Genomic DNA, 24,481 nt, shown 5'->3' with positions numbered 1-24,481 from the left:
GGCATTCAGGGCCTTCCACAGACCAGCCTATTCTCTTCCACAGGAGACTTTTTGTTCCAGCCCTTTCCACTGCCCCAGGCAGGCCTCACACATCTCTGCCTCAGCAGAGTCCTCACGCTATCCCCTTCTCCTGCACACACTCTCTTCCTCCTCCCTCAAACTCTTTACTCCCCAGAAACAGTGAATCCTGACCATGCTGCAAGGCCAAGGCTCACTCAGACTAGTTTAGGACCTCTCTTCCTCTGCTTTCTTAAATCTGTCAGCCTCCTGGCTGCCTCGCTTCTTGTGAAACTAGCCTTCCCCGAACATTCCTCTGTAGGTTCTCCCTTCTTCAGCTTCTGGAGCAAGGTTATACCACTTCTTTGGCTCCTGCCATGCCAGTCCTTCAATCATAGTTTGTTTTTGTTTTTCCATGGATTTCTGTCTTGTTTTTTAAACTTGAGCTTTTAAGTTCTGTGAGGCTTAGAATTGTAACTTATATGTGCTAGAGTCTTCCAGAGCACTTAGCCCAGTACTTAATACATGTTTGTCAGTTGGTTGATTGATTGGTGCACGTCGCAGGCCCAGGGCTTGACATATTTGCAGTCTGTGAAGACAGCAAGCTATTTTCAGAACCACTGGGTACCTTTGTACCAGGTTTATTTTTTGGCTCATGCTTGGTATTGGAGATGTTAGGCCTAGTTCTGTCCAGAAAATCTATTTTCCAAATCTTTGCATCAACAAAATGGTGTTATAGTCACACCCTGGGGCAGTTTGACGCCAGTATTGCCAACTCTTTCTTATGCTGACTCGTGGACCCTGTTGAGTGTTCCTCAGATCTCATTTCAGCTTTCTGGGTTACTTTTATTTTTAATTAAAGGAAAGCTTATGTCTAAGCCCTTTCTTCAACCAAAGGCAAGTGAATATTCATTAAATGTTTACTTTCTTGATTTTAATTCACTTTAGCAAGTGATAACTCAGGTGGGATTATGCCCTGACAGAGATCTGACAGGGTCCTTGTTCGTGGCAGTTATTGACTTTTCCAGTATTAACCTTTTTGATATAGCATGAAGCCAGCATTCTGGTGTGTGCACCATATAAGGCACTGGCTTTCTTTTAATTTTGTGTTTTGAGTTTGAGGAAGATGCCTACTCTGCCAAGTAGGGACTTTTGAGACTTCAGTGCTTAACTCATTTGATCTGAAAATTACTGGTAAAATTACCACTTTTGCTAAGTATTAAACCAAGTCTTGGAATAGTGAGTGCCCTGGTGTGACTGACACAGCATGCTTTGAGGCTTCTGAAAGCTCAGGCCAGGCTTGAAGAAGAGGTTTTAATGTACCAGTAGGAACCCATGCTCACGGAGGTCAGTCCTTCACATCTGTGTAGCGCTTTTTGACACTCCTGCCACTTACTCATTAACAGATATCTTTTGAGCATTAGCTAGGAACTAGGCATTGTGCTGGGTGGCTATGATGATGAGCAATCACCAGATATTTTACTTCTCTGTTATTTTGAATTTTAATTTCTAGTCTGTTTCCTCTTACTAACATGTCAGCTCCTTGGGGATGGGCTATGTCTCCAGCATTTATAGCAGTCCCTGACATATAGCAGAAGCCCAGTAAACCTTTATCAGCGTTTGGATGAAGTTCTACAGTGAGGCAAGTTGGCATTGCTATAAGAGCACATGGAAGGTACATGTAACCTGGCTTGGGCAAATCAAGGAAGACATCCCAGAGCAATAAAGATAATGGCTGAACAGAAGGATACACAGTATTTAGCTAGGAGGCCCCTGGGTGGCTCAGTGGTTGAGCGTCTGTCTTTGGCTGAGATCATAATCCTGGGGTCCTGGGTTTGAGTCTCGCGTCAGGCTCGCTGTAGGGAGTCTGCTTCTCCCTCTGCCTATGTCTCTGCCCCTATCTCTCTCTCATGTGTTTCTCATGAATAAATAAGTAAAATTTAAAAAAAAAAAAAAGAAAGAAAGATACCATGGAGTATCTTTACATTACAAAAAAAAAAATTAGCTGGGAAAGAAGAGGTGAGTTAGGTGGGAGACTACTCTGGTGCAAAAGTCTAGAGGTGACACGAGCCATCACAAAATAGGATTGCTGGGCAGCCCTGGTGGTGCAGCGGTTTAGCGCCGCCTTCAGCCCAGGGCCTGATCCTGGAGACCCGGGATCGAGTCCCACATCTGGCTCCCTGCATGGAGCCTGCTTCTCCCTCTGCCTGTGTCTCTGCCTCTCTCTCTCTCTCTCTGTCTCTCATGAATAAATAAATAAAATCTTTAAAAAAAAAAAAATAGGATTGCTGTGTAGAGTACAAGGGAGGGGGGCAGGAGGTGAGGTAGGGTCTTTGTCAGCCAACTTGAGGATGTGGGAGCAAGGAAAGCATTTTGAGCACGGATACAACAGGACTAGATTTGTTTCAGTTTGATCATTTTCACTGTGGTGAAGAGAACACACTACGGTAGCTGAATTGGAAATGAAAGCTGAAGACTGGGAGATCAATTTGTTGGAATAGTTTTGTTTGTCAGGATAATATAGACTGGTGGTACTCAGACTTACGGATTTTATGAACCAGCAAACTTCTTTTTTAAATATTGAGGCTCAACATAATAGAGTTGCTGACCTTTTCATTTTGTTAAGTAGAGACATTAAGCAAACAAACAAAAACCACCTATCAGTATCATTTCATAAAGTAAAGGACATATCCACAAATCTACGTACCCCACTCACACAGGAGAATCTCAAATAAACGTTAGCTATCTAAATGGAATATATTTAGCTTGATGAAAAACTTACTAAATGGCCCTGTTTTGTCCCCCTTCTCCCTTTTCCCCATGATTGGGCACGTATGTGATCTGATATTTGTAAACCGGTGATCAAGCCTAGGAAAAAATGTTGGCAGTCTGAGTTAGAGTAACGACTATGGTGATGGGAAGACCACAGTTGAGAGAAAGAAGGTGGAATCAGTAGAAGTCAGTGATTTCAAAGTGCTTTCAGATCTCTTACCTCATTTGATCCTATGGTAGCTGTGTGAGGTGGTTAGGTGTAATTATCCCCACTTCACAGATGAGGAAGCTGAGACCCAGAAGTCAGGTGACAAGTCACATCTGGTAACAACCCCCTGAAGTGGGACTCTGGATGCATGGCTCCTCCACTCTGCCCTTTTGGGTTTGCTCAGATTTCAGGGAAGAAAGGAAAAGGAATCATGGGCTCCCTGTGAGTCATGTCTTTTAGGACAAAACATATGATATAGTCCATTCTTAGGATAAAACAATATTTCGCAGATGACTCTTTGATTCATCCTCATTTCACAACATCATCCATTACCAATCCATGAACTTGAGTAACCCTATTTAAATTAGGCCAGAGAAGACTAAGAGGCTTCTTTGGCTGTATTTTCATTTTTATCCTGTGTTACCCTTTGTCCTTTCTATAAATAAGCCTTGGCCACACTATTTATGGGATTTTGTGGAGGGGGAGACAGTGAGGAGGTAATGCTCTATGTGTATATAAGGATATTTATCTCCTACCACCTGGTTTGCTATGTTTATTTCCCCCTTTTGTTCTTTAGTATGCTTGCAGATTAAAGTAATTTAGTGCTACCTAAATTCCAAAAAGACTGGGACACACTTTATAAGGGACTTCCTCTTGTTGAAGGGCAAAGAAAGGAAGTGGAAGTAAATAAAAACAAAATTGGGCTTAAATGGGGGAAAAAATGAAGCAATAACAATTTGAATCGGACAAAAGGAAAAAATGTATTAGAAAATATTTGCGGGTAGTTCCCTGTAAATGGCGTTATAAACAACATTTTTGGTGTACAGTCATAAAATCCTCTGACCTATGAAACACCAATTTAATGGTATCAATTAAAAAGAAGAGGGAATGCCAAAATTTACATATGAAAACTATCACTGACTTTTCCTTCAATTAGTTGTTTTTATTTAGGCTTTATATCAATCATTTTGTAGGCTGCCTGGTTTCTGACAAATTTGGAGACTCTCTGTAAAACTATTAGAGTGACTTTAAATTATTTCTGTACAGACTCAACTGCTAGCCAGTCTATTGTAATCACAAATGATCAGATGAGAAATGTGGTATTCTTTTCCAAGATGAAATATATTTTTTGAAGCATCTGCAGCTATTTCTGTATATTCCATTATGGAAGTGTTTATTTTTGCTACTAGAGTGAATACATCAAAAACAAATAGTGTTTTCTGAGAATGTGTGAGTGGAAGAGTGTGAGAGCAACATTGGGTACTGTCATTGCCTCACACATATCGTGTGTGTGTGTGTGTGTGTGTGTGTATGAGAGAGAGAGAGAGAGAGAGAGAGTTTGTTTAGACACCCAAACCATGTTTTTTCTACCAGTGTGGATTCACCCATTTCATTTTATAGCTTTCTTTCTCGCCTTTGGCTCTTACATATATAATTTAGTGTATGATTACTGTTAAGTATAGGTGTTAACACATTTAAAATATTACATATATTTTTTATGTGAAACCCAAATTTCACCCCTATTTTCAAATGCCTCCGCTTAATGTATTTTTAAAGACTTATTTGTATAGCAAGAATGAAAATGACCTATGTTCTCTGGTACTCTTGGATCTTAGGATCTCAGAGTATGTTGACTTTAGTGGTAATTTATACCGATCTCCTCTTTGTTCCTTTCATCTCTCTTTAAAGTGGGGAGAGAAACAAAGAGGGTGAGGTAGCAGGATCCAAGGCCTAAGAACAATGCACATATAATTTGTTAAGAAGGTACAATGTTAAATTTGCCCACATATTATCTCATTCCTCACAATAACTCCACAGAATAGGAACTATTATTCCCAATTTATAGAAAACAAAACAGAAGACTCAGCAGGGTTGGACAAATCACTCAAGGTTACACTTATAAGTAGTACTGATCTGCTCTGGCTGATTCCAAAACTTTGCTCTTTCTGTATATTTTATTTCCTCATTCCCACTCCACCACAGAGTAAATAATAAATGGGACATGGTTTTAAATTTTACTGTATGATGTAGTAGCAGCCTTTTCTAAAATATGATGCTGTGCATATTATTTAAAAAAAATATGTTGCCTTTGGAAATAGGCTTAGTTTAGGAAGATAAAGAATATTTGAACTGGGTCACATGGGTGGCTCAGTTAAGTGTTCGAGTCTTGATTTTGGCTCAGGTCATGATCACAGGGTCATGGATTCTAGCCCTGCATTGTCTTCTGTGCTCAGCAGGGAGTCTGCTTGAGATTCTGTCTCTCTTTCTCCCTCTGCCTCCTCCTTCCCCATGCTCTCTCAGAATCTCTAAAATAAATAAATAAATCTTAAGAAAAAGAATTTTTTTTTAAGATTTATTTATTTATTAATGAGAGACACATACACACACAGAGGCAGAGACACAGGCAGAGGGAGAAGCAGGCTCCATGCAGGGAGCCCGACGTGGGACTCGATCCCGGGTCTCCAAGATCACGTCCTGGGCTGAAGGCGGTGCTAAACCGCTGCACCACCCGGGCTGCCCCAAGAAAGAATATTTGAACTGCCTTAGTTTATGGTCATATTATTACCTTTGTTAGAACTCATGGCATTATTTTACTTTAATTTTTAAAAAAGATTTTATTTATCTATTTGATTTTAGTATATGTGCTGCCGAAGCGAGCACTGTTTATCTATTTGAGAGAGAATGCACATGAGTGAGAGAATACAAGCAGTGGGCGTGGCAGGCAGAAGGAGAAGGAGAAACAGACTCCCTACTGAGCAGGGAGCCTGATGTGGGACTCGATCTCATGACCCTGAGATTATGACCTGAGCTGAAGGTAACCACTTAACTGACTGAGCCACCCAGGTCCCCTGGTAATATTTTACTTTAAATGTGATTATATAATTGAGATGGCTTAATTTTGGGGAGTTGCACACATTTTTAAGACTTTTCTTAGAGGTATTTATATACTTCAAATATTTACTGGGAAGTATCTTTGCAAGGTTAGGTAAAACATTTTACCAAACTCCTAGCTTCAACGGGCCTCTGTTGGGAAAAGTTAAATAGCACTGTAGAGCAGTCTTCTGGTATTCAAGCAGTTCCTCTGCTCAAATAACGGTGAATATAATTGATGGTCTTAGTAATAAGGTCATAAAGTCAAAAAGAGTTACCACAATGTGGTCAACATTTTGACCATAAGGAACAGTATGTAAAAGTTGGTTAGCTGAAAGGGTTTCCTGCCTCCTTAATAACTATTGTGTCTCTATTTCTTTAGAGTCATAGCCGAGTTGGAAAGAAGGGAAAATTTTTTTAAGTAGAACATTTTGTGTTTAGAATTGGTGTTCTTTAAATTCATAGAATGAAAAGCTTCTGTGGATGAATATAAACCAGACATAGCCTTTGAATAAAAATACCTTTCTGCTATGTTGCTTATTCACAGTGGTCTTCATTTGTGCCTTCTTGTTGACCTGTCTGTAACCCTTATTTGACACATTACCGAATTTCATGTTTCTGTTTTTAACTGGTAGAATTTCTCGTTGCATTAGAGTATGTGTACGTGTGTATTTGTGTGACAGGGAGAGAAATACTACAACCATTCCAAGAAACAGCCGCCATCTAAAATTACAATCAGTATGAGAAAAAGATAGAGCTTCTTTAAAAAAAAAAAAAAGACGAATTAAATAGAAGCAGACATAATATAGGGACCAGAAGAAAACTTTTAAAAAGGTTAATATTCTCAGAGAAATAAGATGAAATTGATTACATGAACTACACGAATTAAGAACAGAATGGTATCTTAAAAAGGAGCAACCAGAGAATAAGAAAGAGCTCCAGAAATTTAAAAGTATGATAACCCAAATAAGATTTCGGTACATAGGTTGGAAGACAGAGTAAATAACTCTTTCAAAGGTCAAACTAAAGAGAGCAAGAGGGATGGAATGTGGAAGAGAAAAAAAATAAGAAAACTAGAAGATTATTTCAAGCAGTTCACATCCAGCTTATAGAAGAGCTGAGAAAATTGAGAGCAGGAAATTGTCAAAGGAATAATAGCACAGGAAAATTTCCTGAAAGTAAAGGACATGAGTTCTAGTACAATGAATGGAAAACAATCCACACCACACATCATCATGCAATGTCTTAAATTTTGTAGGGGAAAAGAACCTCAAATAGTTAACATTTAGAGAATTAAGAATCAAAATGGCATCAGACTTAGAAGACAGAAGTTAATGGAACCTTCAGAATTACCTTCAAAATTCTGACAGCATGTGATTTCCTTCTTCTTATTTTGTGTTCAGCCAGACTATTGATCCAATGTGGAAATAAAATAATTGAATGTACTCTTATTTGAAACATTTTTTAAAAATTAAGAATAAGGAAAACTAGATTTTTTTCTTTCTACTTCCAGAACACAAATGAGTGAAGGCACCTAAATATTTTATAAAGAGCAAGTTCCTAAACAACATTTGTTCAACACACCAATGTCTGCACTCCTCCCAAACAACTTTGTATATTGAATGTATAATTTTAACATTTTTTATATGTGTGTAGGAAAGGTTTAGAATGGGGCAGGGTGAAATTTCTTTTACTACTTACTCTGTATATTATCTGATTTTTTAAAAAATGAGTATACATTAATTGTAATCAATAGAATATAATTTAGAAGAGAGGAAGAAAAGAGACATGACTTATTCCTTCATTTATTTTTAAAAATATGGGAAGTGCATGCTATGTCTGTCTCCTCTACTAGGTTCTGTAGGAGATACAGTTGAAGTAGCAAACACAGCCTCAGCCTTTGAAGGATTTTGGGTCTGGCTGTTAAGGGGAAACACGCATGGAAGGGAATGGCTCCCAGCCGTGTTGAAAGTCTGCCTCTGTGTGATCTCAATGTACAGGCTACTCTCAGGGCCAAGCAGATGGCTTTCCAGGGTCTGCAAAGAGATGGCAGCCTACTTACTTCAGAGTACTTTTAAAAAACCAGCATTCGTGAGAACACCAAACACAGGACCCTGATCTTGGAATGTCTAATTTAATAACTTTCATTTGCATTTCTATAGAAACCAACATGCTTCCTGCTGCCAACCCCAGGAGCCAGAGGTTAGGGTTTTTAATAATAATAACAATAATGAGTTATACTTATTCCAGATTAGTTTTCTGGCTTTCCAAAAAACAAATGGCTAAGATGTCCAAAATGTTCCTATCACAACTCTGCCAAGTGCTGGCTTCTCCTCTCTGTCTGGAGATCCAGCCAATCTGTTGAAAATTATCCTTTTTTTTTTTTTTTTTTTTTTGAGTACTTCCAGGCAGTTCAGAAAGACTAAATCCTACAGGCTGAGATGGACAGCCACAAATGGAGACTCTTTTCCATACTTCTGCAGCAGAGGAAAATGACACTTTGTGTTCTGAGTCTTATTTCATTTCTTCTAAGTTCAAATTTGGGAAAATGTACACCGGATATCACATCATACCTAGTTGTGGACAACACTGTGTATTAATTGGGAGTATAACATTTGCCTGGTGACTCTTTTTTTGTTTTTGTTTTCCTTGTAAATAAGCCTTGGCCTAAGTGTTCACAAACTTACAGAAACATGGATTCAGTGGGGGAAAAGAAGCATTGAGCCTAAATAAGAATAAGTCCATACTCTCTTTTCTGGTTTGATTTGCATGAGATTTAGAGGGGCTTTGTTTTTATTTTAGTTTTTGTTTTGGGGGGTGTGTGGAAGGTGGTTAGAGGTATTATAATGAATTAGTAAGATTCTCTTAATTTAAATACAGAGAGACTTGAAACTTATTAGACCAAATGGAAGATCAGTGGTCCCATGATCTCCAAAATACTTTTGTAAGAGCAGATGGATAGATTTTTTAAAGATTAGTTTAGTTGGCATTTTACCTGCTCATCTACTCCCTTTAAAGTCAGTGGATGGGCCTGGCTCAGTGCATGGGAGTAGAAGCTCAGGTTGGGAACTATAATCTAACGTGACCAGGCTGATCGACAGCAGTAGAGAGATCGCTATCTGACCCAATCATGGGACATGTACTCCTGTGAAAACTGGCCTATCTGGGCCACATTGTCCTCTGCTCATTAAGTGGATGCCTCACACAGGGATGGTTGGGTTCCCTGTGTAATAAAACTTTGAAAAGTCTGGTGGCTAGATTGGGGAGCAAGAGAATTGGGTTCTAGTCCTACACTTTCCCCCTAGACTGTATTTTGATTTTGGGAGACTCCCATAATTCCTCTGGGCATCATTTTCCTCATCTGTGAGATTAAATGATCAGAATAGTAGATTTTTCTGAAAGTCCTTCTAGTTTGAATATGTTCCTTGAAGGTTGGGGCTATATTGGCACCTTTCCTTTGCTTTAATAATACAAATTGGCAAATTAATACCAGCCTTAGTGAAAATGTCTATAGGGTTTGGAGTAGGATATTGAAACAGTTCATTGAACAAAAGCATTATAGGAATAGAAACCAAAAAACTTATTTTGAAATATTGGACCTAATGCTAAATTAGCATTAGCATTGTTAACACATAAAAAAAAAACTAGGTGGTTTTTTGCTAGTGTTTTGGATGAAGCAGCTTTAGCACTATTTGAACTGTTTGCATGTTTAGTGCATGTTCTTGACTAGGGTTTTAATACTTACACGATGCTCTTCAAAATTATCTAGTAAGAATTTTTTTCAGCTCTGCACACATCTTTATAGAGTCAGGGGATAGGACCCCCTATGGTTGAAGAGAGGATAGCCCATGGTTAATTGGGGCAAGATTTGTGGAGGGAGTTCTGAGAAAAACATTAAAAGGCAGCAGGTATTTACAGAGCGCCTCCTAGGTGTTGGCACCATTTTACGTGTTGGGATTGGAGCAGAAACAAGACAGCTTTCAGTTTCAAGGAGCAACTTCCTAGTGAGAGGAGACGGACTTGAAAACATGTTTAATAAAACAAGAGTTTTTGTATGGAATGGTGAGCAGTGGTGGATGGAGTGTGCTTCTTTAGCTAGAGAGGTTGGAACAATGGGGATAATAGGAAGGGAGGAGGTAAGGAATGTGGACTTTGTCTTGCAAAACCTTCAAACTCTAAAGTGTACCTCTTGAGTTCATGGAGGTGTATCTCAGGGCCTATGCTTGCTAAGGATGAGGAGGAGGCCAAGTGTGATCACTCACCTCACAACCCAGCTTCAACCAGAAAGAACAATTTTGGCTCTGTTTTTTTTTTGTTTTAAATATTGGGATTATATTTGAAAATAGTGCGTTGCTTTAAAGATTTGAAAACAACTGCCTGGGAATAAACCAGTTATGTCATTCTTGCCTGTTAGTGTCTTAGCTCTTATGTTTTGGCCACTGTGATAAAAAGGCAAAATACCCCCCCCCCCCCCAACAAAGTCCCAATCCCTGGAACCTAGAAATACTACCTTGTAAAAACAAGAGCTCTGTGTCGATGTTGATTCAATTAAGGCTCTTACAGTGGAGTGATTATCTTGGATTGTTTGGGTGGACTCTAGTGCAATCACCGATAAGGTGAAGGCAGGGTGAGGTCTGAGAGACAGAAGAGAACACAGTGTGACCACAGAGGCAGAGATTAGAGCTATAGAGCTACAGCCCAAGAAAGGCCAGCAGCCACCAGAAGCTAGAAGAGACGAGAATCAGGTTCTCCTCTAGAGCCTCTGGAGGTGCCCCGCTGGCACTTTGATTTTGGACTATTTTTTTTTTTTTAAATAATTTTTTAAGACTTTATTTATTTTAGTGGGGGAAAGGCTGAGGGAGAGAGAGAATCCCAAGCAGGCTGCATACCCAGCGTGGAGCCCAACACACTGCTCAGTCCCACAACCTTGAGACCATGACCTGAGCTAAAGTCAAGAGTCAGATGCCGGGATCCCTGGGTGGCGCAGCAGTTTAGCGCCTGCCTTTGGCCCAGGGCGCGATCCTGGAGACCCGGGATCGAATCCCACGTCAGGCTCCCGGTGCATGGAGCCTGCTTCTCCCTCTGCCTGTGTCTCTGCCTCTCTCTCTCTCTCTGTGACTATCATAAATAAAAAAAAAAAAAAAAAAAAAAGAGTCAGATGTCTAACTGAGCCACCCAGGTGCCCCAAGACTTTATTTTTAAGTAACCTCTACAATGAACATGGGGCTTGAATTTACAATCCTGAGATTAAGAGTTGCATACTCTCTCTACTGACTGAGCCAGCCAGACTTCCCTAGACCATCGATATTGTTTTAGATTTCTGGCTTCTAGAGCTGAGAGAAAATAAATATAGTAGTTAGGATAGATTGTCTCTTCCTTGATACCAGCATCCCTTTTATTCAGTATTACCTTTTCCACAGAGTCTAACTTGGTCGCTTGAGTATCATAGCTGTGTTTTAGTTACCTGTTGCTGCATAACAAACACCTTAAAATTTAGTGGCTTAAAGTAACAACTCATTATTTCTCACAGTTCTGTAGGTTGACTAGGTTCAGCTGGTTCACCTTCACCACGTGGTGTCATCTGGGATCACTCAGGTGAATATCTGAGACCTCAGCTGGGACTGGAATGACCAAGATGGTTTCACAATCACATGTCTGGAACCTCAACAGGGAGCAGAAATGATGGGTGTGGGGGGTAGAGAGGGGGCGGCTCGTGAGGCCTCTCTCTAGCAGAGTAGTCAAGTCTGGAACACTGTGAATGCGTAAGCTGCCATGCCTCTTGAAGCCTAAGGCAGAACTGGCACAGCATCACTTCCTCTGCCTTCTGTTGATCAAAGAAGTCATAGGCTAAACCAGAGTCAGAGGGAAAGGAAATAGATCCTACCTCTTGAAGGGAGGGAGGCATGCTACCCTATAGCAAGGGTAGTAGGAGTTATTTTTGGCCTTCTTTGCAAACAGTCTACCCTAAACTGTTTAGAAAATGATTCTCGAATTAACTATTGGAGATGGACTGATTGTGAGATTTTATAGATGACAGGATTTAAAAAGAAACATTCTCTAAGAAACAAATTTCTGAGGTAAAAAAATCCATATAAGCTGCCCAAATAGGACCTTGCACACATGAGGAATTCAGGAGATGCATGTTTACTGACCATCTGGCTGTGTAATGAGTAGAAATGTATGTCCAGGGTCACCCTTGGGCCAATAATTTCTACAAGGAGAGTAGCAGGGCATTTCCAGAACCAAGAGTTGCCACTTCTCTCCATGGGTTAGTATGGTGATGGCTGATTTTGTGATTTGAGAGATTCTCCACCTGGAAAGCCGCTCCCAAAGGGAAGGATTTGGAAAACTTTCAGGAAGTTCAAGAATGTCATAGCTCTCTACGGAGGATCCGGGGGAAGATGATATTGGCAGGAGACCTGGTCGGAGTCGGTGCTCTTAGAATAGAGACTCTGAAGAAGATGCTCTTCCTTTAACTTCCTTCATGGTTTGCCTGAAATTTAGTAAGAGGACTTCCTGATGGAACCATTGCCATAATCACAAGTGCTTGCTAAGTGTGAGATTCTGGCCATGGGGCCTCTGACATCTGTTCAGTCTAATCACTCATTCTTTTTAAATTACCACCACTCAATGGAGAAATGCTGGTGTCAGGCCCACTCACAGAGGTGGGGAGAGGATTCTAGGAACAAAGTCAGAGATGGATGGTCCTCCTGGTGGGGTTCCAAACCCAGATTTCTTTTTTATTAGTTCTTTCTGTTTTATTAGTTTGCATTTGCTCCTCCTTTGAAATGTATGTGTGCTTTGTCTTCTTTGTAGGTTTGTTTCCATTTCGGGGTACTGGTTTTCTTAAGATGCGTTAACTCTTTCTATCAGCAATCACTGTGGCAAGGAGACACAGGCCTGAAGCTGATTTCTCTCCTCTAGAGTGGTTTTATAGGCCAGAATCTGGGGAGTAGCTAGGTTTTAATAGTTTATTGGGTTCTCATTTGAAAAACCGACTAAAAACCTCCAGGCTTTTGCCTTCAGTGTTTGTTTTCATCTAATGAAACCAGGTTTATGGTGTTTGCTCCATGGCCTGTGAATAAGTCCTGTTTTGTGTTTTTTGTTTTTTTAAAACCAGGCACAAGCTATGCCTTTGCTGCTGTTTACTATGGAGTTCCCTCTTCTGCATGTTTTTGCTTGCCTTTCAAGCTTTCTCTCTTTATATCTTTGTACATTACTCTCTTGATTCCTGTTCCTGAGATGACTCAAAATGATAGGGGATCTGTATATAGGAATTGGGGGGGAAAAAGGAATTGGGGGGATACCTATTTTTACTTGTGACACCACAAAGCACGATCATTTTTTTTTTTTTAATCAGGATGCTTTTGTTAAACTCAGAAGCATTTGCTTTCAGCATTTCAATATCCATATGTGTGGCAGATCTTAGGATGGGGTCTCTAAGAGAAATAGAATCTTGATTCAAATGAAGATTTTCCTAGGCTTTTAGATGGCAGGCAGGATTCAAAGACGGTCAAAATGATGAAAGCATAGATGCTCTCAAAAACTAGAGCATTACCATTACCTCGGCATTACCAAGATTAGATGTGGAATGTGCAAACCGAGGGAAGCTCCGAATGTGGCTGGGGTAGGGACGGCCTTCCATGCATGGCTTGGCCAGGCTGGGGACGAGTCATTCTGGGCCTGGTGTCTGGGTTAGGCCCCCGGACATATGTTCAAATGTAGGAAACACATGGAGAGTATACTGCACTGAAGCTACTGCATTCAAATGGGTCCAGATTGATATAGAACAGTGTTCTTGATAAGTGTAAAAAGCGGGGGGGGGGGGAATATCTAAGGAGAAGAAACATGTAGATAGGCAGACATCGGAACAGACTGGCAGCCATCTTTAGGTGATGGGTTCATGGTGGTTTTCAGATTTTTCTTTGCAGTGTCCTTTATTATCTGATTTTTCCTCAGTAAACAAGTAGTGCTAGAATAATTTTTAAAAAGCTTTTAAGGGGTACCTGGGTGGTTACACATCTGCCTTTGGCCCAGGTCATGATCCCAGGGTCCTGGGATCAAGCCCCGCATCAGCTCCCTGCTCAGAGAGGAGTCTGCTTCTCCCTCTCCCTCTGCCCATCCCCATAACACCTTGTTCATGCTTGCTCTATCACTCTCAAATAAATAAATAAAATCTTAAAAAAAAAAAAAAAAGCTTTTAAAATAAGACAGAATGGTGCTGGGCAGGCATTTTCATTCATTCAGTCAACCTCTGTTGCCTGCCAATTTTGTTCACAGACTTGGCTGGGCTCTGGGGGAGCCCACCACTGAATGGATCAGACATAGTGCCTTGGAGCTCACAGCCACTCTGTGCTGCTGGTGCTGGGCAAGTGGATTGCTTCAAGGAGCTTCTGTGTTTCCCCAAGGGCCTCTCCATGGGTTGGGCCTGCATAGTTCTTACCTGATGGGATGGGGAATAACTCACCTTTTGTAGAGTCTTGACAGTCCCAATGTTAAAGCTGCCTTATTCTCATTCTCTATCCTGGCTTGTTTGTTTTCACCTTTGTCTGTGTGTTTTATCCCATTCACAGTATTTGGTGGTCTCCTTTTGTCTTCCTTGAAGCTTAAATTTACAGAGATTCTGTTTTTCCTTTTTGGTTATCACTTCTTTTGTTTCCATAAAGTTGCAGGGCTAGTTTTTGGCCACATAGATAAACAGGTTTGAAATGCCTGTCACTGGAGAATTTACCCCCAGGGCTTGCTATATTTGTGGAGGTGACATATCAGCCTGTTCGCTTCTGTGGGTGAACTAGAATTGAACTATTTGTAAATCAGTGAGACAAGCTTTATATATTTGTGTTTAAGAAATTGCAACTATCAATTTATTAACTCGAATCAGGATTCTGAATGTCCTTAGATATAGCTAACGATTCACTTTAAGAAATTTTTAATTTGTTACCATCTTAGTCATAATTCCTTTTCTCCTTGATGAGGAGAAATTGTGTTGAAGTTGGATGGGTGGTTAGGTGTCAGTTGGGGGCGGGGGGGGTACCAGTCACTGAGAACAGAAAAAAGGCTTAAGGCAGAGGTTAAGGTCATCTATATTAGGAATGTTTTTCCTCTCTGGCTAATCTTACCTATTCATTCATGGCCAGAATATTTACCAGTCAGCCAACGTTTATGCAAAATTGTGGTTTGTATCAAGAGTGATACAGGGAAGTATGAATATAATCCTTTCCCTATAGATATTTATGCTATAGTTGAGGTAAAAAGGTATTCAGTGAATGTCCATTGGGTCACCGTCTTTCTACCCTCTCTCTAGTCCGGATTATCTGCTCTTGTCATCTTTCTCTGCTGTTCAGAAACCTTCAGTGCCTGTAAGACGCAGGCTAAGCTGCTTAGTCTGGCATTGAAATTTCTAAAAACTTGTATGCCATCCTGCCTTTTCTATCTTGTCTTGTCACAAAGTCCTCTTTTCATCCAGCCAGTTTATCTACCCAGTTAGTTTCTGTAACTACATACTTTCTCCATGCTATTTTCTCTTCCTTTTAATCCATTCTTACCCAATTTTCCAAAACTCATCTTGGTCTCCCATGTTTCCCACACACCATTCCCTAACGTCTCCAACTGCCAGTGATATCTTTCCCAACTCTCCTGTTCTGGAAGCTTCAGTTATTTGATCCTTGAAGCAGTTTGCCTTACCTAGTTACAATCTATGCATATGCCTTGTGTTCCTAACCAGATCTTAATCCCCAAGAGCAGTGACTATCTCAAACTGTAGTGTCTTCTGTGCGATCTAGCACAGTGTTCAACATGAAGTATGTAGGTATTTAAAATATTTGCTGCTTTCCTGAGAAAACTATGATCAAGCTATAGTTTTTTGTTTTTTGTTTTTTTAAGATTTTATTTATTTAGGGACACCTGGGTGGCTCAGCGGTTGACCCTCTGCCTTTGGCTCAAGTCATGATCCTGGGGTCCTGGGACTGAGTCCTACATCTGGTTCACCTCACTGCAGGGAGCCTGCTTCTCCCTCTGCCTATGTCTCTGCCTCTCTCTCAATGTGTCTCTCATGAATAAATAAATAAAATCTTTTAAAAAATGTTTAAAAAAATAAAATAAAGCTATAGGTTACGGACCTATATGGGCAGTCCCAAACCTGTGAGCAGCCTATGCCTTTTGCTGTAGTTGAGAATCAAGAATGAGAAGTTTGGTTAAGCCCCTTAGATAATTCTGATATCTTCCTATGTGTTACCTCTTGAGGTAAGGTTTTATAAAACACAAGAATTGTTAATAGTGAATATCCTTCAGGCAGGACTCTGTACATATTTAGCCAAGTCTTTACTAGCCATTGGCTGATGCAGAAATGAGATGATGCTAATCTAGCAAGTACTCGGCTCTTCTCCATTTGCAGTGAATTGGAGCCCTGGCCAGAAATAGAGTTGACTTCTTTCTTTCTACCTTTCTTTCTTTAAGATTTTATTTATTTATTTATTCATTTAGCCCATCTCCCACCCACCTCCCTCCATCAACCCTCAGTTTGTTTTCTGTAGTTAAGAGTATTTTTGAGTTGACATTTTCTTAACAGTATTGAGGAGCCTGAGAATGCTAGAATAGAAGGCAACTCCTGTGTACTCAGAGTGCCTAAGCAAGGTCAAAATTCTCTGAAAATAATTTTGGTTTTTCTTAAACTCTGACAGATGCACAGTTGATGCTTCAAAGTCCTACACCATTAAGCATGGACACAATAACTTTAACAGAATATTTTTTTAAGATATAGCCAAAACTCACCAAATTATTAAGAACAAATCAATTCCTTAAAACATTTACTGAACGTTTAACTTTGAGTAACATACCTTCTTCATATGATGTGCAACATTAACTAGCAATAAATATCTGCTAAGGTAACTGAATAAGGTAATTCGCTGTTTGGGACAATTAGTTTTAATTCAATTAAGACAATGACTTTAATTTGAGAATAGTAGCTCCACAGCCCGTTTCTCTGGCAGTATTTGTGGTCAGCAGAGCCTGTTATTTATCAAGGCAATTTCTAGATCATGGTAATGCAATCACATGGTCTGCTTACATGAGAATAGTTAATCTCTCTAACACTACCAAGAGATATCAGACCATTTAGGAATGACTTACTGGAAATATGGATTCTTCAAGAAGGCATATCCACAGGCTTTATGGTATAGTTGGAGAGATTCTATATGCTATATGGACAAGTACATGCAGAGATCTCAGTACTGAATTCATACACAATTTTAAGTGACTCCACTAAAAATGGAAACTGATGTTCTTGACCAATTTTGCTTAGTGATACTAAAGAATGTAACAACGGCCTATAGTGGAATGGTTTTGTGATCTCCCTGTGTAAAACATTGACCCTGCAAAGCCCAGGTTTGCCATTTATTAACAAGGAAATTTACATTTCATTGTTTGTAACAGTAAGGTGATGACCAAAAGGCCTATCATTTGGGATCAAATCAATTATACTCAACATACAATGGATTACCCTTCAGCCATTAAATGGAAAGAAATAGAATGGTGTGCTTGATCCTGAAAGATTTCTCCGATACAGGTCAAATGAAAAATAAAATCAAGGAGCACAAAAAAGGGGGTGAGGCACAACCATATGTATAATATGTGTATTTGTGGGGAAAAGGAGTAAACTAAAAATACGTACTTGTATAAACAATTTTTTTAAAAGGAAAGCTGAGGTGCTTTTGCATAGTTGGCTATGAGGAGGGGCACTAGGAGATCTAATATGTGGGTTTTTTTTTTTTAACGTTTGTGTTTGTTCTTTTTTCCACAAAAATATCTACTAATTTAAAAAGGAAATGAGCACATTTTTTTCATGAATGTCCAATAAATGTTCAATAGACCTGTAATTTAAAAGGAAGTAAAGACTTTCTCTTCTTTAAAAAAAAATTGGTTTACAAATGTGAAATAGGTACAAAAGAAAATTTATATAGTGTGTGTGAACTATAAAGAGTAACTATACAACCAATACCTTTAGATCTACCACCTAGTTAAGTAACAGAACATTTCTTTTGAAGCCCCTTATATATTCTTTCCTGATCCCATCCCCTTTCCTCTCCTCTTGGAGAAGTGATTGATTATTTTTGCCAATTTTGTTTTTATTTATTTCTTTGCTTTTCATTTTTTTATCGCTTAAGTTTGTTTCTCTAAGCAATGTATTATTTAGTGGTGCATTATTGTAAACTTGCATAAAAAGATTATATTTTACATGTATTCTTCTTTAGCTTACTTTTTTCACTTAACATTATGTTCCTGTGTTAATACATCTGTAGTTCATTCAGATTTACTGCTCTACAGTACTCCATTGTGTGAGTGTACAGTTTATTCACTCTACTGTTGATGGACATATGGCTGCTATGCATATGCTTGTACAAGCTTTCTGGTGCCCACGTCCAAGAGTTTATTAGGCCATTTACCTAGAAATAGCATTTGTGAATCACTGGCTAAACATATCTGTGACTTTCAAGAAAATGCCAATTATTTTTTAAATTGTTGTAGTAATTTTTGTTTCCATCAGAAGTGTCTAAGAGTTACAATACTTCATATTATTGGACTTTTCAATCTTTGCCAGTTGATATAAAATGGTCTCTTAGTATGATTGAACATCTTCTGTTTATTGGTTGCTAATGTTTATTTTCTAGGGATTATATTTTTAATAGGTTTTATCCATTTTTATAAAATTCAGTTGTTTGTCTTTTACTGATTTCACTGGAGTTCTTCATATATTATAATACTAATTACGTAATTCTCAGTTACACGCATTACATATTTTCTCCTCATTTGTGGCTTGGCAAATAAAAACATTTACTTCCATCATTTTAAAACCTTTTTATTATGGGAATTTTTAACATATGTAAGAATGAAGAGGATAGTACAACTAACCCCTGCATATCCATCACTCAGCTTCCACAATTGTCAGCATCTTGCCAATCTTATTTTGTCCATTTCTTGTCTTCCCGAGGAGGTCACAGACATCATGTCATTTTTCCCGTAAATACCTCAGGATGCATGACTGATTTGATAAGAGAGTTTAAAAAGAAATAACCATCATGCTATTATCACTTGTAACAGAGTTAATAATTCCTTAACCTTCAGCTTTTCCCAATTGTCTTAGAAATATCTTTTTAAAATAGGCTTGTTAGAATCAAGATCCACATGTGTTTAGTCTTTTTTGACCTCATAAGTCTAAATCTCTTAGTGTCTTTTTTTTTTTTAAGATTTTCTTTATTTATTCATGAGAGAGACACAGAGAGAGAGAGAGAGAGAGAGAGAGAGGCAAAGACACAGGCAGAGGGAGAAGCAGGCTCCACGCAGGGAGCCCGATGTGGGACTCGATCCTGGGTTTCCTGGATCACACCCTGGGTGGAAGGCAGGCGCCAAACTGCTGAGCCACCTGGGCTGCCAGTCTCTTAGTGTCTTATTTCATAATGTTTGATACTCCTCCTCTGTCAAAAATACTTTGTACATGTATTATTTTGTGTTTTTATTTGTGCCTTTTTTGTGTGAGTAAAATTTTTTAAAAAATATTAACTGATGTAGTTGAATATATAAATTTTTCCTACTAGTTGATGCTTTGGGGGTCTTGTTTAATAAATTCTATTCTCTACAGTTTTCTAATGACTTTAGCAGTTTTACCTTTTACTTTTAAGTCTTGAATTAACTAGGATTTAATTCTGTATGTGGTGGGAGGTTGAGATCCAGTTTTAATTTTGTCTGTGTAGAAACCTAGTTATCAGAGCCCCTGAACTACATAGTACTGTCATCTACAGTACCAACTCTCTTATAAATCAGGTCCTCATGTATGTGTTCAATAGCCTACTTGTCACCATGATGTCCTAATTATTAAAGTTTTATAATATTTCTAGCTACCTGATTGAGTAAGTCCTCTATATTTGTTCTTCAAGATTATCTTTGCAACTCTTGGCCTTTGGTGCATCTATATACATTTTAGAATCTGCTTGTCCAGGGGCACCTGGGGCTCAGTTGATTAAGCATCCAACTCTTGATTTTGGCTCAGATCATGATCTCAGGGTCATGAGATCAAGCCCTGTGGTGGGCTCTGTGCTGGGCAGGAAGCCTGCTTGGCATTCTCTCCCTCCCTCTGTTCCCTGCTCCCAACTTGCTCATGTGCACTCTCTTTCTCTAAAAAAAAAAAAAGAATGAATCTGCTTGTCCAGTTACACACACAGACACACACACATAATTATTATTTTTATTGGAATTGCATTGAATTTGGTGAGAATTTCCTCGTTGTATTATCGAATCTTCTTATTTATAAACCTGGCACATCTTTCCTATTTAAGGCCTATATTTTTTTCTTACAGCATCTTCCTATTAAATTATGATATGCCAATGTAGAAGAGAAAGAGTCTTGCACCTGAAACTAATGTAACATTGTATGTCAACTATACTTCAATTAGAAATAATAAATTTTTAAAAGAAAAAGATAACCTTTGCCTCTACCTGACACCATACATAAAAATTAATTTGAGAGGAATCATGGACCTCAAGATAAAAGCTAAAACTATAAAACTCTTAGAAAAAAACAGAATAACTTTGTGATATTGGAGTAGGCAAAGATTTCTTAAGCCACAGAAAACATGAAATCTTAAAAAAAAAAAAAGGATCTAATTATTGGACTGACGACTTCTTCTCATGAAAAGACATTATTAGGAAAATAAATTGGCAAGCCACAAAAAAAGGTATATATAATGCACATGTATTGCAAAGAAAACAAGCAACCAAACATAAAAATGGGCAAACATTTTGAATAGATACTTCACAAAAGGCCATTTCAATAACCAAAGGACATAGTGTTTAATATCATCATTAGTCATCAAGAAAATGCAAATCAAAACCACAGAGATCTACCACTAGGATGGCTAACGTGGAAAAAAAGACAACTGCAAATGTTGGAAAGGACATAGAGCCTTAGAATTCTCATTTATTGTTGGTGGAAGTATAAAATGCTATAATTATTTTGGGAAACTCTCAGTTTCCTAAAATGTTAAACATACAGAAACTTTATTCTCAGATACTTAATTCAAGAGAAATTAAAACATGTCCACAAAAAACCTATGTAAGAATGTTCCTAGCAGCTTTATTCATAATAGCCTACAAATGGAAACAGCCCGAATCTGTCAAGAGGAGAATGGATAAACAAACTTATATATTCATACAATAGAATACTATTCAACCAAAAAAGAAACTATTGATACATAAGTAACATGGTTAAACTTTATGCTCAGTGAAAAAAAAGCCAGGTACAAAAAGTTATGTAATGTATTATTACATTTATATGAAATTCTAGAATAGACAAAAGGATATTGGAATAGAAATAAAATCAGTGGTTGCTTTGGGTATTGAGAGTTGACTGGGAAGGGGCACAAGGAAACTTTTCTGAGTCTTTATAGGAGTGGGTTACATTTGTGAAAACTGATTGACTGGATCTTATAAGAATTCAAGAGTAGTGTTTATAAAGATGGAAAGGTGATCCTCACAGATTATCAGCTAGGATTGAATATCCAGAACTGTATACACCAAATCTGTGCTTCTGATAACCATGCTCCAGACCAATGTTTTTCAACTAGGGACCATTTTGCCCCTCAGGATGCATTTGGCAACATCCAGAGACAGTTTTGATTGTTATAACTTGAGGGGAAAAGGTATATTATTGGCATTTGATGGGTAGAAGCCATGAAGGCTGCTAAACATCCTACAATCACATGAGAGTCCTCCACAGCAAAGAATTGTCTGGTCCAAAATATCACTGGTGCCAACTTGGGAGAAACCTTTTCTAGACCTGTTTTTATTATAGAAGCTGTCAGCATTAGCCAACCAGATGTTGACTATATTCATAGTCCAAATCAATTGTGGAAACTTGTCATTTGCACAAATATTTCTTCCCCAAGAGAATTTAATATCAAACATTTGCAAATATACATAATCTTAAATTTGGAGATAAAATTCCCTGTGTTAAAAGCATTTCCGAAATCAAAATTAACTATATTATTTCAATTGATTGTGAAATTATTAAGATGGTTTATTCTTAACTTTTTTTTCATTACATATTCAAGGAAATGACTTTGGCTATCTTCCTTTAAATAAAATAAATTAAAAAGGCCTTATTATTAGATTAGAGGAAATAAATGATAGTAATTTATTTTTCTTCCCTCTACAGAATGACAGGCAGCGAATTTTTTTCTCGTTTCCCAGAACTCTATCCCTTTCTTCTCCAACAGTTGGAAGCTGTAGCTAATACTGTGGACAGGTAAGAAGAGAATAGGGTGGGACGCAGTGAAATCAAGGAAGTGAATTACTTCATTAATTGAGATTTTTGCCTCCAGGCAACAGTTTTTAATCAACTCCTTCCTTGTAACATAGATGACTTTTTAAAAAGTGTTTAGTACATCATGTTGCCTGACTCTCTACAGTAGATTTGTACTTGAAAAGTTATATAAAATCCTGTTTGTTTTTGTTTTTGTTTAGAGGTGGGGGATGAAAAGAGGGAGAGAATCTTAAGCAGGCTTCACTTCCAGCACAGAGCCCCAGGACTCGGGGCTCTTAATGACTCTGAGATCAGATGCTAAGCTGAAATCAAGAGTGGGACACTTAAACGACTGAGCCACCATTTAGCCACCATTTTAGATGCCTCTAAAATCCTGGATTTTTTTTTTAAGATTTCATTTATTTATTCATGAGAGACACACAGAGAGAGAGGGAGAGACACAGGCAGAGGGAGAAGCAGGCTCCATACAGGGAGCCCGACATGGGACTCGATCCCAGGTCTTCAGGATCAGGCTCTGGGCTGAAGGTGGCGCTAAACCGCTGAACCACCCCAGCTGCCCAAAAATCCTGTTTTTATAATATATTTTTAAAATCCTTTTTTATATTGTTTTTTCAAATTTAACTCTGTTTTCAGTGAACATTTTTCAGAAATTAGCTTCTTAGAAGCACAAAAAGCATTTTCTTCCCATGATATTTAAAGATCTTTGTGTTTACCTACTGAGTTTGCTGTAACAAACAGCAGTCTTTTTTTTTCTTACTGGCTTGTTGCAGTTGACCATTGTGAGGGTAAGCAAATAGCCGGCAAACAGGTGACCAGAAATGGCACTGGCATACCTGACCCTGCAAACACAAAATACAGCTCTTCAGAAGGCTCCCAGTCAGATCAGGGCACATAGAAAAGTTTACCATTGTCCTTTCAATCACATCCTGTATCAACAGTAGAATTTTTAGAAAGGTGTGTTGGAACATGTGCTTTTTTTTATTCTTCTAGCAATATTTGCACTTGATATGCACTTTATTAATAGGGAAGTAAAATAACATCAATGAATTTTATTTCTGCTTATGATAAATTTCCTCACATTAGTAATTTGTACAGACAGGCTTTTCTGGCCCCAGTAAGTGACCGTTCAAGCTTTCATAAGTACATTTAGCTGTTGAAAGTTTCACATTTCATACTGTGGAACTCCTTTCTGCTGTATGAACAGCCCAAATCAAAACACAGACAAGAATTAACAGTTAGCTTTGAGAAGAGAATCGTGTGCAAAAGCCCAATCCATAGCTTTGCCAGTAGCTCTTCCTTATTTGCATGTTAGAAATATATGAAATGAATGGAGGGAAAAACACACAAATGAAAGAAAATGATCTGATCATCCAGAGTCTCACTTTATATTCATAATTCTTTGATGGGAAAAATGTTTGAAGGCAGTGTCTCACCTCTCAAATTATAAATCTTTTGTGTACAATAATTTTTTTTTCAGTGATACAGGAGAACTCAACCGTCATCCAAGCATGTTTCTCTTACTTTTGGTGTTGGGAAGACTCTACCCTTCTCCGATGGACGGCACTTACTCAGCTCTCAGCATGGCACCTTTCATTCCCTTCATTATGAGGTAGTGTATACTTCATGGAAATAATGGGGTAGGCACGGGGGCTTTATGGAGTATTTTAACTTGTTCTTATTTTAGAAACTATGTCGTTTTTTGTTTTTGTTTAATTTTGAGAGGGGTCTTATGAAAGCAGGGCCTGGGGGTTATTACCGTTGCCCCCCCAACTGGTCTCCAATGGTTCAGAGGAAAGTGCTTCTTTTGTGGGTACAGAAGCCCATACCCACTGTTTAATTAATGTTTCTTTGGCACTCTGCCGACTAACGGATGTGTGGTGTTGACAGGAGATGCCTGCTTTTGAAAACCATAGCCTAGGTGTTTGCATCATCCCTGGGTTAAGCCTCATCAGCATGAAGCAGGCTTGGTCCTGGCATTATAGCCTCCTGTCCAAGGTTTCAAGAGGACATTTGTCTCTTCACTCTGAAATCAGAGTTTGCTAGTGGGTGCAAGGGGTAGCATCCAGGTGGCAGTGCAATGTGGCACAGGTTCACTTCCTCGTCATCTTCTTTTTCTAGCACGGAGTACCTGAGAAAAAGCCATGCAGATAGATTATACATGGAATCAGATGATAACAGGCTTTTCTGCTCTAGAGCTTATTGCCACTTCCTCTGTTACAGTTTTTGAGGTATTTCCCAACTTCTGATCACCTTTTTCATTTTCGATCAAAGTAGGCCTCTGAAAAGTATTAAAAATTTTCGTATGGAACATTTCAGAAGCC

At 38.7% G+C, this 24,481-nt stretch overlaps 1 protein-coding gene and 1 long non-coding RNA gene across 9 annotated transcripts in view; one reads left to right on the top strand and one right to left on the bottom strand.

Moving 5' to 3' along the window:
- LOC112671198 (uncharacterized) overlaps positions 1–15,377 on the bottom strand; it is a 32,445-nt gene extending 17,068 nt beyond the window's left edge. For both annotated transcript variants that reach the window (XR_007413599.1, XR_003143462.3), the window contains exon 1: positions 14,316–15,377. This is a non-coding gene — a long non-coding RNA (uncharacterized LOC112671198). The remainder of the gene's footprint in view (positions 1–14,315) is intronic.
- THADA (THADA armadillo repeat containing) overlaps positions 1–24,481 on the top strand; it is a 332,024-nt gene that overhangs the window by 123,810 nt on the left and 183,733 nt on the right. For 6 of the 7 annotated variants that reach the window (XM_025465181.3, XM_035696069.2, XM_049115486.1 and 3 more), the window contains 2 exons: positions 22,053–22,142; positions 23,638–23,769. In XM_025465181.3, the coding sequence (XP_025320966.1) occupies positions 22,053–22,142; positions 23,638–23,769 (222 nt within the window). The remainder of the gene's footprint in view (positions 1–22,052; positions 22,143–23,637; positions 23,770–24,481) is intronic. The other variant, XM_049115488.1, reaches the window with a different exon arrangement.

This window comes from Canis lupus, chromosome 10, assembly GCF_003254725.2.
Source record: "Canis lupus dingo isolate Sandy chromosome 10, ASM325472v2, whole genome shotgun sequence".
NCBI classification, from domain to species: domain Eukaryota; kingdom Metazoa; phylum Chordata; class Mammalia; order Carnivora; family Canidae; genus Canis; species Canis lupus.
Note: the sequence above shows the minus strand (reverse complement) of the source record. Positions and strands in the feature narration are given on the sequence as shown.